Source organism: Dioscorea cayenensis, chromosome 15 (genome assembly GCF_009730915.1).
Source record: "Dioscorea cayenensis subsp. rotundata cultivar TDr96_F1 chromosome 15, TDr96_F1_v2_PseudoChromosome.rev07_lg8_w22 25.fasta, whole genome shotgun sequence".
NCBI classification, from domain to species: Eukaryota; Viridiplantae; Streptophyta; class Magnoliopsida; order Dioscoreales; family Dioscoreaceae; genus Dioscorea; species Dioscorea cayenensis.
This window is the reverse complement of record NC_052485.1, coordinates 2284269-2298165: the sequence shown is the minus strand read 5'-3', so window position 1 is coordinate 2298165 and position 13897 is coordinate 2284269. Positions and strand designations below refer to the sequence as shown.

Here is a 13897-nt window from a genome sequence, read left to right as displayed (position 1 = left end):
GGTGAAGCGATCGCAACCGCTTGCCAGTTTCGTGTTCTTTTATTCTTCGATATTATCGGGAAATTTTTTACCACTCGGGGGAACTCCATCCGGGAAAGCAAAGCTCCATCTTTTCGACATCGCTCTTTCGATTCGGTTGATCCAAGGTATCCTTCTTTGTTTGTTGGATTTGATGTTGAATTTGATGATTAGGGTTTACTCATCTGTTGTTTTTTTAGAAAAAATTGGATGTAAGTGTGTGAAATTATCCCATTTTTGTTTTTTGAATTAGGGCTTGGTTTTTCTTTGATAGATTAGGTGTTTTTTCATTGATTTCGGTGGGGTTTTATGCGATTTTCGAGTAGCTGATGGAGTTGCGTAGTTATTGATGATTACTGGTGTTTTTTTTTGCGAGTTTGGAATTGATTGATGGGTTTATTGCACGTTTTGTGAATATTTTCTTTAAAAATTCATATTTTGATCAAATTTTCCTTGTTTTCAAGTCTGGAGGCATTGAAATGGTTTATTTTCCAATGTTAGATCTAGAGAAAGGGTCAGGTGAACAGTGGGTGGTGTTTAGAACCATTTGTAAATGAATTCCGCTGTGCACTGTCATAACAATTTATTTGAATGCTACCTTTTGTTAGCACATTCCTCCATATGCTTAAAATTATTACTTATCCAAGCTTTCATGCCAAGAATGTCTGTTATTTGTTTGTCCTTGGAGGAATCCTCAATGACTGAAAATTGTGTGATGCGCTTGCTTTGTTTTAATTTCTTCTCTAGTTACTGCTTATATTGTGCATGTTCCCCCTGGTGCGGCTGATTAATTTGACCCTTGGGTGTGCAATGTGCATGCCTATTTGCATACCATCATGCATGAGTATTTTGATTTGTCATTTATTAGCCTTTTGTGGTTTGTTTCTTGTCACTTTCTTAACCAAAAGTGATTTAGGTTTTGCTTACGCAACAAAATTAGCCAATGGTTGATATGGTTAGATGTCTTATACCTGTCTACAATTTTCCATCTGTTAGCTAATGCCTAATGGCATTCAGTTTTAGCAGACAACATTGTATTGGGAAGAGTTGAGATGGAAGACATGACTCCTTATCAAGAAAAGCTAGATTTGAACTTTGCTATGAACAAAGACGAGCGGGTGCTTGAAAGCAACAACTATGAAAATCATATACCTAAAAATATGATGGAAGGGGATTTGAATGAGGACAACTCTGGCTCTCCTGTACCACAAGATTTTGTTAACAATGAAGGAGACCCTGTTAACAATTTTAGCACAGCAGAAGATTCTTGCTTTGCAGTTGAACCCAGCGTATATCCTGATGATGTTGACTCAAGACCTTACAGTGATCATGCGGATGGAACAATGCCAATTGAGGATGGTCATTACCATGAGAAGGAAGAGTTTGTTGAATGTGTTGGTGCTTCTAATAACACAGATTATGCTACAGAAAACTCCAACAAGGAAATAGTTAATGAAGGAGCAGATGCTCCTTCTCAGAAGCAACCTTCTGCAATGGATAATCATAATGATTGGAGAATTGAAGCTTCAGACCATCAAAACAACGACACACATCCTTTTGATGAATCAGCAAATGAGTTCGGAAATTCTGAGATGGAAGAGAGTGAACTTCTTAACCAGGAAACGGGTGGTGGGAGCTTTAGCCCCCAGAATGAAGTGGATGAAGATATTTGTCCCTCCAGAATGTTGCCCTCTGATAACGGGAAGGATAATGGGGAAAGGTATTATAGTTCTTCTCCTCAAAGAGGCAGAAGTGATATGCCATCACTAGAGGGACAGTTATCTGTTTCTAGAGAAAAGTCTCCTCACATCCACTCGTCTGCAAGGCAAGAAGAATTCGCAAATAGTGACAAGAAATTAATACACTCACCAGACTCTTCTAGACATAAGCATTCACCCTCCCCTGAAAAGCATGTTGTGGGTCGAAAGAGAGCTTCATCCCATGATCGTTCATCTCCACCTACGAAGAGGAAATCCCCTTCAGGAAGGATGTCTCGGAAAGCACCTAGAAGACACTCATCCAGATCACCTCCACGGCGTGATTCACCCCGAAGGAAGGACAGGTCAGCATCAAGATCACCTGTGAGAGGGAGAGAATCTTCTAGAAGGGAAAATCGCGGTAGATCTCGATCCAGGTCTCCCTATCAAAGAGATCGCCCCAGGAGATCCCCAAGGTAAAATTTTATAATTGCTATGGTTTGTAGAAATTTCTCATATATAAGCTACATGCTATGAAAGGTGAATTTGCTGTTTGGAGGTGGCACTTATTTTAAGTCTGTTTCTTATGAAAAAATTTGATAAATAGTTGCCATTGTCTTTTTTTCTTAATATGCTTGATGCATAGCAAGAAAGTGCATATATCACTTTGCTAACATAACAGAAGCATTAATATATCCATCGTTTAAGTTGGAAATATATTGCTTGATAACTAGTATATCATTTTCTCCAATCCATTATATACTATTGATTTGTGGTAACTGATTGATCCGGTCCTGAAAAAGGTACTCCTCAAGACGTAGATCTCCTCCTGCCCACCATTCTCATCGTCGCTCTCCTAGGAGGGCTTGGTCACCACCTGCTAACCGTAGCACTGGAATTGGTAAGCCTGGAAGGAACTTGTTTGTTGCAGGTTTTAGCTATACTACTACTGAGAGAGACTTGGAGAAGAAATTCTCAAGATTTGGCCGGGTGATGGATGTTCGCATAGTGCGAGATAAAAGGTGATAACTTCTCCTTTACTGAATGGTATTACCACTTGTTTATTTTCAATTGCTAAGGCAAAACGATTACACTGGCATCAATATCTAACTGGTAGTTTTTAGGCTTTAATTTGTCTGCTTGATGTCATTTTCCTTTTTGGATTTTGGTGTTCAGTTCTTGTTGTACCAAATGGTTGTTGTCTAAAACTCAATACTCAGCCTTGATGATGCCAACAGGATTTCTGTATAACTTATTGATTTATGATTTGATGGGATAGAGACTAAATTTTTTATATAAAGAGGGAGAGAAGAAAAGGATACCGATCAGAATGAAGAAGGAAATAGGTAGAAGCCTAAAGGGATGACATGGTTTAAACAGAAAATTTGCAAAGTGATATGTTATGGACTATGACTTAATAAGTTGTTAAAAGAAAATTTTCTGTTTTGTGATGATTGAATGCCTACCTGGAAAATCCTAGACAATATTTGCTTCTTTGTGTGCCTGGGCATCTGAGTATAAATTTAGTGCATGCCTGACTAGGATCCAGTCCAAGCTATAACTAAACAAAACAATCTGTAGGTCAGGCTGCTTCAGCCCTAAGAATATTTTGAGAGCAATCCAATGATGGAAAGTGTTAATCGGCGTTGGTTTTATGTGATAGTTTTAGGCCATAGAAATGTGCCAATTGTCATTTTTTATCTTCATTCTGCATGTAGGTCAGGGGATTCTCGTGGGTTTGGCTTTTTATCCTTGGAAAGGGATGAAGATGCTGATGCTGCCATTCGTGCTCTTGACCAGACAGAGTGGAACAGTAGGATTATACTGGTGGAAAAATCAAAGACATCTGTTCGCTAAAGCTCTCCTTTCCATACTATAATACTTGAAGTTTACAATCCTGCAGCTATCTCTGCTTTACATATATAGATGGACGGCAAGTATCATTAGTAATTATCCTTGGATAAACTTGTTTATGCATTTCTTTTTAAAAGTGCACAGAATTTTCTGTGGCTTCTAATGTTTTACAAATTGTAGCGAATTTAAATGTGGGGTGCTTCTTTCCTTGGAATGACAGCTTTTATGAAATTATATTTCAGGGTTTTCAGCAGTTAGATTTCAAAGTACTGAACCTTCTTTTTCTTTTGTTTCGACTACCTCTAACTTAAGGAGTACTCCTGTGTTGCGGAAAGCAGATAAGGTTCAATAACCTATTCTAAACCGGCTCTTATGGAGTTTACATGAATATTGCTCCCTAAAGATGTTATGCCACTACATTGCCGTTGATTAAGTCTGAAGAGTAATGAATGTATTGTTGAAGCCTAAGTTTTGATATGTTACAAAATGTCTTCATATGAACTCATCGGACACTTGTAGGTGCCTTCTTTGTTGTTTATTTTCCTTTGTGCAGGTTGCGTAGCACTAATATTATCTAGTTTTGTGAACTGTGCCCTTTTTCAATTCGGGAATGTGCACTACAGCAAAAGCTTGTTCCTCAAGATGACTGCACAAATGATCTTTCCAAGCTGATCACAGAGGAATTTATCCTCAATTCTGTCACTTTGTTCATGCACAAGCCTTGTTGGTGGCCTACCACAATAGTACATATAAGTACACGGTGAAGACATGCTTTTTACTTGTTTTAATTCTATGTTTTATGCTAAGTTTATGAAGCACATTATACATTGTGCAGTCTCTCTTTCCTACAGGCTTTGGATGATTACTTACGAGTTATGAGTTTAAGGACACAAGCTTGATGACCTCAACCCTAGTTTTGTTCAAGGTCCTTCGAACCTGGAAATGTTGGCCCAATTTAGTACCATTGTCAAATTCAAACCAAGCACTTTGGAGTTTATTTGACATTATAGTAGGCCTCTTGGAATATGTTTGAGATGGTCTGGCTACAAGAACAGATGGCGAAGTGTTCTTTTGCATGATGTCTATTTATTTTCTATTAGGGAGCTATTTAGAATATAACTATCGCAATTTTACCTGCTGTAGCTTTTCTAATGTGATGATGACATTATAATATATGGATTCTGTGGGTATCTCTGGCTGATGTCTGATTGAAGCATACATTATGTTCTTGAAAGACATTGATAAGTGAAATTGTGAGCAGCTTTTAATTTTTTTTATCCCGGGTTTCTTTAGTTTCTTGTATTGTGAGATGTGGTTTGAGTCTCCTCTGTGAGTCGGGCTATTATTTTCTAGTGTCAATATGCCAATATGTTCATGGTTCTGGTTTCTTCAGATAAATTTTTGAAAGATGTTTCTCATCGATGGTGGGTAAATTCTTATCAAGGATGACTAGAAAGATCTTTCCAATGTCTGCATTCTCTGTATTCGAGTTTTCCATTATGATGTGATTGTTTGGATGGGGAACAGTATTGTTTTCCTCTTAGGTGTGACTTTTGAGTTCAGGGGACTTTTGTGAAATTCTTTTACAATGGTCTTGCCAAGTGCCATCTTCTCTATTAGGGCGTGTTAAGCTTATATATATATATATATTACATTTTTGTATTTGGATATGCGAAGATCCTAATGCCTGCTGGACAAAACATTAGACATGCTCGCCTCAAGAATTTCAAATAGTGTTTTGATGCTTCAAGAGATTCCATATCTGTGTTTTCTGAGCATTTTGCAGGATGTTTCGTTATGGAAGGCTGGGAAGGATTTGCCTTATATTTCTTTTCCTTTTGTTGGAATGATTCACCAATTCAGTCTTATGGATGTGAAAGATAATCGATGATTCTTGAGTGACAACTCACACGGTGCTGATGAAGCATGTGTGCTTTGCTTCTGTTTGTGTTTTATGCTCTTGAAAGCATTCCAAGCATTTGTTGTTTAAGATATCATGTGCAATCTTATTTTCAAGGAGATAGTCTTATCTCTTTAGTTTATTATAAATATTATAGATGTTTCCCCTCTTAAGTTTGTGGAATTTCAGAAACATATATGGTTACATGCTTCCTGTTGATCTCTTGTTGAGGATATTCTACCAGGGGCTTGCTGGACCGCCATTTTTGCGAGGCCAAACACTCGGACCATCATCACTACCAGCTTTCATTGAAAACTCCTTCAGGTCACCCTTCTTTCCTCCGTGAAATGATTCATCTTTTTGATCAAATAGCTTAACAAATGTTATTAGCCTCCGTAACATTGAGCTCTCTGAATCCATTTTAGCGAGAACCTGTCTATTTCTCAAGAGGAACACTAGCAGGGATGAAATGATTGCCATAGAAGTAGTGATTCCAGAAAGAAGGAAGAGGCCCCTGAAGCTATCAAGTGTGAGACTGTTTGAAGAAGCCATGTTGTTCTGGTCTGGGCATGCTGTCTTGTTCCTGTATAGTTTCTTGTCTAGCTCCTCGGTCGCCTTCAAGATTGTCCTTGATACTTCGGACACTAGCGGTGATCCCTTCTGAAATGCCTGCACAAATTAGGAAGGTAAGAGCTCACTCATTCATCCATCCATTCATTCTCCTATATGAAATAAATGGAAACGCTTAAACACTCACAAAGCCAAAGCCATCAGTCCTGTATATAGTGCCAACCATGGTATACTTGCCACAATACTTTGAGAGGAAGACCTTGATGTAAGGTATCTCATCAATAATCGCAGAAACACCACCTCTTGCGCTGCCTTTGGATAGTGCTTCATCATATGCTTCAGCAGAGTCAAATGCTTTGAGTTTGGATGCATCAATGTTCAGTAACCTTAACATGCCGGAATCCCCCATGTATCCAATGTATTCACCGTTTCTTATGATCTCGTGCAGGCTGGTCGCTGTTGGATGGAGCTGCTGCACTGTAAGCATGGATGTCAAGCTTGCAGTATAACTTGAAGTTAGTATGAGCACCACAAACAGCCATATGATCACTACTACTCTGGTAAAGTTGCTCAGAACCTTCTCCCCTGCATTCATTCAAAGATAGAAACACATGAGTGGACACAGATTGATATGAGCAAAGGGAGAAAGAACACCAAGAACAATACGAAACTGTGGGCAAAGACGAGAGTGGAGAAGGAGAAGTAGAAGATGGTGCCGAGTTGGTGAAGAGCTGGTCCCCGGAATCCCTCATTAATACGGTGTTCAAGCACCCAGATGGCAAATCCAGTGAAGACAAAGAACGCTCCACTGGCCAACCAGAGATCAGTTGTCAATGGCTTTAGGAAAATCCACGGACTCTTCCCTCTGTCATCTTTGATTGGCACCACCATGGCCATCCCCAGCTCAGTATATGCCACTGAGAAGTCAACATACAGAGATCTGTTGGGTGTAATTGTGACATCCCCAACAACAGCATCAAAGTTACCGAGATAAACCTGGTAAACAAGATCATTGTAGGTGCCGTTCATTTTCCCTTTGTCATCTTCAAATGGGATGTACTCATAGGGGATCTTGTATGGTAGTGAGGCCATGATAGTGTCAAAGACTTCAATGCAGAAGCCACTGCCATTGCGGTTTGTCAGGGGATTCCACTCTCTGTTCACAAACTCCATGAAACCCTTCATCACTGGCACTCCGATCCTCAGTGTCTTGTTATTTGACTGCCAGTCCAATCCATTTGGTGCTGTGATGGCATCTCCAGGCCATATGATCCCTTTAAGGTTTGTTCCATGGTCCAGCTTACCTGAGATCCCATGCTCTGAGGTCCAGTATCCTATCTTCTTCATCTTGTCTCTGTTTATATTGATAATCTCAAAAGACTTAGCCTCTAATTGTCCGTTCACCAGCCGGAATCTGCCCTGTGACGCCATCGAAATTCATGCCGAGGATTGAGTCTAGAAGTTTGTGGCCACTTGGCGAAACTTGGAGCTCCTCCAGGTTTGTGGAGTTTTTTCTGTATGAATCCATTAGCTTTCTATCATGAGGAGCAGTCCCTACTGGAGCGCCAACAGCCTCTGCTGCAAATGCCAGTGCCCAGACAGTATCATAGGCCCACATTGCATATACACTTGGCTCAATCTTTTTGGCAAAGGCAGCAGGGTCTTTTTGCGGTTGCCTCGCTTTCCACTTTGTGTTGAAATCCGGGTACTGTGGGATGTAGGGGTTTACCGTCAGAACACCATGCATGGCTTTTAATGTGGATGAGTCCATGACACCAAAGTTATCAGTTAAGCCGTAAGTGACAATCCATGCATAGCCTTCTTTCATCATTCCGATTTCTTTGGCTTTGGTGAGGAGGCGTGACACTAAGGAGTAAGAAGCATGGACAACAAAGACTCTGGTTTGCAAAGTCATCAAGAAATAAAGTTCAGTGAGGATTTGATCATCATTGGCTGAGAGAGGGATCATGGAACGGTGGGGGACACGGGCATTGGTGGTCTGATAGGCATCAGATGAGATAAGGGATCATGCCAGTGCCATAGTCTGTGTCTTCAAAGATTGGTATGAGTTGAGACCAACCAAAGGATCGAACAAGGGCAGCGATGGCCTGAGCTTGAGATGAGTCACTTATGGTTGTTCGGATGAAGTACGGTGTTCGAACAGAGGAGAGGACTGGAGAGGTGGCCGAGAACGAGATGATTGGGATGTGTGTTCTGTTTCCAATCTCTGCTACAAATTTTGCTTGGATTGATGTTTGTGGTCCAATGATTGCTTCCACTCTGTTGTTTATCAGCAAATCAAGCGCTGCATTGCATGCATAGACATTACGTTAAGTTGATTGATTGATTGGAAGATCAAGAATAAGAACATGAGCATGAATACAAAAACAAGTGACTAGTACCAGCAGATGCAGCTGAGACAACATCTTCCTTTGAATTCCTGATGTAAAAGTCCAGTCTGGTGGTGTAGTTACTATGATATGCATAGAAGTCATCTGTCGCCATGGAAATGCAGCTGCGGCTTATATTACCAACCCATGTATCCATATCCAACACTACCCCCACAGGGAACTTTCTCTGCTCACCAGCAACAGCAACAGCAACAGTGACAAGAAAGGAGACAATGAAAATTACACATGCAAATAAAAGGTTTCCCATCTGAGACGAGAGAGAACAAGAAGACAATGACTTTGAGTTTGGATGTTGAAACTGCTTCCAATTTCCAAGATTTATAGTGACAACAGTCAACGATTATGAAAGACATGCAGGTCACGAGGATGTAGAGACATGGTTGTGCACTGTCACAATGGATGGTTATATTTGGACACTAAAGGTTAAAAATGAGAAAGGGTGTAGGTGGAGAAGTTTGTTATTGGTTTTGGTGGTCAACACTGGTATTGTTCCACTGAATTGGCAACTTCCCACCTTTGGTGGTGATAAAGAAGGCGAAGACCAAGGAGGTGTTCAATGGAAAGCAAAAAGGCTGGGATAAAATATGTTGACATGTTTGAACTTGGCGAGTGAGAATAAACTAAATTAATAAATAAATAAGATTGCGCGTTTTGTCAGTAATCTTGAGATATGGGGGCAATTCTTCATTTATTTTATTTTATTTTTATAAATAATGATAAACATCTTCTATTTAAGGGAAATTAAAGACGGGTATAGAATTAATTCTTCGACACGCTAGTATTTTTACTTTGTATAAGTTTTGAGGATTTGATTTCGAGTTTTTATACCAAAAAAAGTATTAATAGGTCAAATGATCATTGATAGTAGTAGGTCAAGAGTTTGTCGATTAATTAAGTTCACTTAATTGCTTTTTTTATTAATTTTTTTTACGTTTATTTGTCTTTGTACTTTGTGTCCGCATTTGTTGCACATTCTTTGGTGACATCTTGTATGATGTTTGATCTTGTATGATGTTTGAAGATTGACAGGGAAATGACCACTGTTATTTGTGCTTTTTTACTTTGAGATGATGTAAGAAAAAAGGAGTGTAGTGTAGTGGTACATATTGCTTTGTACGAATACCTTTTATTGTTGAACAACAATTTTGTTTATAATATCTGTATATGGTCCCTTTTTAAAACATATATAATATATTTCACTTAAATAAATATTAAAAAAAATTTAAAATTTATTTTTAAAATTTTTAATCAGTATCAGTTAAGTTTTCCAACTCAGAAAACAGATATAGGATGGCCAAAAAAAAAATAAAAACAGGGACATGAACAAGACATTTACATGTCTTTGATTACCAAAGTTATACAGTCTCAAGTGCCACACAAGACATTCCATTTAGAAACAACACTCTACACTCACCAAGTTCCTCAACAGTTATTTAGGTTCAGTCCTTAACTGTTTTAGAGAACTTTGTATCATCCTGCATAATGCATTCAAGTGCTAAGTGCTACTAACAACACAGAACTCATCACCATTCTTATCCTTTCCATCAACTTCTTTGTCAACTTCAACACATTTGAGATGAACTTCATAACCACAATCAAGACACTGATATGCCCAACCAGAACCTTGCTGTTCACACTCACAACATATATATGGTCCACCACCAGAATTTTCAGATACTAACTTCAAAATATGTTGGTGACCAACATGCTGAATACTAAGAGGATATTTCTTAGCTTCTTCATCCATTTTTCCTTTCAAGAACCTCATTTGAGCTTCAGTGAATGGAAATGCCATTTCTGAATGTAAATTTATCAGGTACTTTCCATCCTTAGTCACTGTCTTTCCATCTGGACCAACTATGATCAGTGAGGGAATTCCTCGAATGTCAAAGTATCGAGACAGAGTTTTCGATGTATTTTTCTCGAATGGCAATGCAAACCATGGCATTTCATTGAAGCATTGTGCATAACCTTCTTGTTCTTTATCTAATGAAACAAACACTACTTCAAAGTCTTTCTTATTTCTTCTCAGACTCTCATATATTGACACCAATTTTGATGTGAATTTGGAACATGGAGCACACCAAGATGCAGAGAAGTACAGTCCTATTGTCTTTCCTACTAAACCTGAAACTGGAACCTAGAAACAATGTAATAATGGTTAGTGATAAGGTTTGATAAATAAAACAGTGTAATTTTGATACTCTTTTTTGGTTATGATACATTACAAACCTGCTGATTATGTCCTACTACAAAGTCCCTGTCACTGCAAACAAGAAGTTTCTCTAGAGTTTGTGATGCATATCTTGCTTTCTCTTCGGCTTCGAGCTCTGCCATCTTATCTGAAGTGAATGGATACGCTTCATATCCATAGCGTTCGATAAGCTCTACGCCGTCAGTTTGCAAAAGTTCGCCTTTAGGACTGAAAAGAATCAGTGTGGGAATGCCTTCGATGTCGAACTTCTCTGTCAGGCCTCTCTTGGATTGTAAATCATAGAATGGTATGGCAGGCCAAGGCATTTTGCCATGGAAAATTTCAAAGCAGTAATTATCTTCATCAGATGATATGAAATACGATTTCGAACTCTGATCCTTGTTCTTTCAGTTTTATGTATTCTTTAGCCAGGACTTGATTGAAGAACTCACATTTTGCATACCAATTTGCAGCAAAATACAATCCAATTGTCTTTCCTTCCAGTTCTTTAACACATACCTGTGACTTAACACAACTAATTATCATCTTACAAATCACTAGTTCTCAATATAAAAACAAGAACTCAAATTTAAAGGCAAGCATAATATTATATAACTATGTAAAGTAGCATCATAAATCTTTACATATAAAATAAGTAACAATCATCTCAGAAATCACTAAATTAAAAGAAGAACTCAAAAATTTAATCAAAGAAAGAATAAGTCTATAAGATATGAAAACAGAGGAATTTAATGGACCTTATCACCAGAAGGAAAGATGAGGAAATCCCTGCTTTCAGAAGACAAGGCAGTAGTAAGGCTCCAATCTTCAGAAGTTGGAGTTTCCATGCCACCAATTCTCATGCTTGTCTCTCAAAATCTTTTTTAATACTTCAAATGAGAATATTGATTAAAAATTAACTTCATATTTAAGTCTCTCATTGATTCACAAATATGAAGACATGCTTGCTAAACAAACAACTCACTATTTCCATTGATAGAGAGATCCTTGGTGGCTATCAATGATAAGGCCACACATGTACAAGAATGGTCCACAAGGTATGAAGGTTTCAAACGTAAGTTAATGAATGAACCAAGAAAGCTCTGCTTGTAAGTCACCATAATGCCCATAAAAACAGAGCATCTAATGCTATCTTTGAAGAAAAAGCTTCAACCATTGAGAAAGCAACACTTGGGAGCTAAAGTGATACACATGAATTTTCTCATCTGTTTCATCATGCAGACACGTGTCATGTTGTCTATCTTTCCCATCAAAATAATCATGTGTCTTTTGGTAATCAATGTTTGGACTTAATTAGAAACCAAGTGGGTGAGTGTGGACATGAGCTCATGACACGTTACAAAAGGAACAAGCTACGTGTCTGAAACTATGTGTTTCTTATATAAGTTTCAAACTAAAACACACCAAACAATAATATCATGTGACTGAACACAATGCAAGTGAGCCACTCTGTCATTTTCATTCTTGTTTCCCTTGTGATTTCTTCTGAGATGTCTTTGTTTTTCTTGCTGGCAATTGATAATGGGAAAGGAAAGAGTGAAGTTCAAGTAAGCAGGTAATTACTTATGGATTCCATTTAGTTGAAGGAAAGATGGGCCATTCTATGGAGGATTACTATGTGGCACAATTCAAGGAAGTTGATGGTCATGAAGCTGTTTTGTTTGCTAGCTTTGATGGTCACTCAGGGAATGATGTTGCTACTTATCTTAGTAACCATTTGTTCAACAATATCTTACATCAAGAACAATACTATCTTTCAATTCTTTTCATTCATTCCCTTTGACTGAATTTTAGTTCAAAAATATGGTTATATTTTCACCTACATTCTACTGTCAAATCTTGCAACATTAACTAGTTTATGTTTTACATGAAAAAGCTGGAATTCTGGACTGATAGAAGAACCAATGTGAAGATTCTGAAGAGAAGAGGAGGGTTTACTGCTGTAACAGTAAAACTTATTGATGGCATGAAGTTGGTTGTGGAAAATGTCTGTGATTTGAGGGCGGTTTTATTGGAGAAATGTATAGGTAGGCAATTGTCTGTGGATCATGAACCATTGAAAGAGCACGAAAAAGATCGAAAAACAGAGGTAATTTTGTTACCCATGGAAGAGGTGAAATTCTGAAATTGAATGAGAACTCTCAGTGAGTCACCGGTTTTTAGTATTCAGTTTGTTAGTTTTGTTCTGAATATAGGAAATGTGCCAAGAGTTGATGGACAATTAGCAATATTTAGAACTAACAACCAAGTTGTCTATTTGTAGCCGAGTCACCATTAGAATTCTTCACAAGTGGTGAGAGTGACACATTTCTTGGAGTGTAAACAGTGGTTGTATACAGATGGTTTCAACGCACATGTGTGCGTGGGCTCTGGGCCCACTTGCTCCGCAGAGGTTTGTGCATGTCCCTATCTTTCTTAGCGGTTTAGCAGCTCATCTTGGAAAAAAAAATAGCAATGTCTATAGCTTTGGTGGTAGTACCTTGAAGGAACACATAAGTTCTGATCCTGATGTTGTGTTTTGAAACAATAGATGATGATGCAGAGATGATTATATTAGCAAGTGATGGTTTAATGGAAGGTAGCATTGAGCATTGATTGAAACTTTTCTATTTAATTTTCTTTATGGTTTTCCTAATGGTGTTTTGTTTAGGTAATGTCTATAACCAGGAGGCAGTGGACACTGGACACCATTAAAGGGATGAAGGATGCTCAAGAAGCAGCAATGGAGCTCATTGATGAAGCTCTTAACAGAGGAAGCAAAGATGACATCTCCTGCATTGTTCTTCTTGTCAAGTAATATATATATATATATATATAGATAAAGTTGAACCATATATATTTGAATAAGTTAATGTTATTTCAAGTATCCTTCACAACTTTGTCATTTGTAACATTAATTTAGTTACTCCGTGTGGATTCAAACTAAACCATTACTTGGTCCAAAAAACTAAATCATGATCTCAACTCATTGTTATCTCAGCCTCATTGTTTGTTAGTAAAAAAGAGACATCAAGCACAACTGAGTCATTGCATGCCGGCCGACCAAAGAAACTCAAGAAACCTCAAGATTCACAAGAAACTTAATACGTAACTATTAAACAAACTAAATACATCCATATTCCAAGGAAGTTTCCTGTAAAAAAAGGAACAAATGGAGCTTAGTATACATCACTTCATAAATATATAAACACAAAAGAAAACAACACCAGCACCATCAACCAAAACGTAGACG

General features: G+C 38.1%; 3 protein-coding genes and 1 pseudogene across 3 annotated transcripts; 2 read left to right on the top strand and 2 right to left on the bottom strand.

Annotated features, from left to right (window-relative positions):
* Positions 1-42: 42 nt before the first annotated feature.
* Positions 43-3822, top strand: LOC120277046 (serine/arginine repetitive matrix protein 2-like). Its single transcript, XM_039283791.1, has 4 exons — positions 43-146; positions 1036-2191; positions 2519-2737; positions 3434-3822. The coding sequence occupies exons 2-4, from the start codon at positions 1071-1073 to the stop codon at positions 3570-3572; spliced, it is 1479 nt and encodes a 492-aa protein (XP_039139725.1). The 5' UTR covers positions 43-146; positions 1036-1070; the 3' UTR covers positions 3573-3822.
* A 133-nt stretch (positions 3823-3955) lies between these two features.
* Positions 3956-9191, bottom strand: LOC120277043 (glutamate receptor 2.7-like). The gene is given in 6 exon segments (XM_039283787.1): positions 3956-6138; positions 6227-6624; positions 6711-7458; positions 7460-8050; positions 8052-8344; positions 8442-9191. Coding segments are annotated over 6 exon segments (2718 nt in total). The 5' UTR covers positions 8698-9191; the 3' UTR covers positions 3956-5706.
* A 579-nt stretch (positions 9192-9770) lies between these two features.
* On the bottom strand, positions 9771-11679 carry LOC120278181 (probable nucleoredoxin 2). Its single transcript, XM_039285105.1, is given in 4 exon segments — positions 9771-10590; positions 10683-11021; positions 11023-11163; positions 11403-11679. Coding segments are annotated over 4 exon segments (1230 nt in total). The 5' UTR covers positions 11508-11679; the 3' UTR covers positions 9771-9945.
* A 419-nt stretch (positions 11680-12098) lies between these two features.
* Positions 12099-12988, top strand: LOC120277551 (annotated as a pseudogene).
* Positions 12989-13897: the final 909 nt, after the last annotated feature.

Bases quoted from the DNA above. Each gene is read 5' to 3' on its own strand.
- LOC120277046 (XM_039283791.1), top strand. From the start codon at position 1,071: ATGGAAGACATGACTCCTTATCAAGAAAAGCTAGATTTGAACTTTGCT. The intron at 2,192-2,518 runs GTAAAATTTTAT...GTCCTGAAAAAG, and splicing joins CGCCCCAGGAGATCCCCAAG to GTACTCCTCAAGACGTAGAT. The intron at 2,738-3,433 runs GTGATAACTTCT...TTCTGCATGTAG, and splicing joins CGCATAGTGCGAGATAAAAG to GTCAGGGGATTCTCGTGGGT.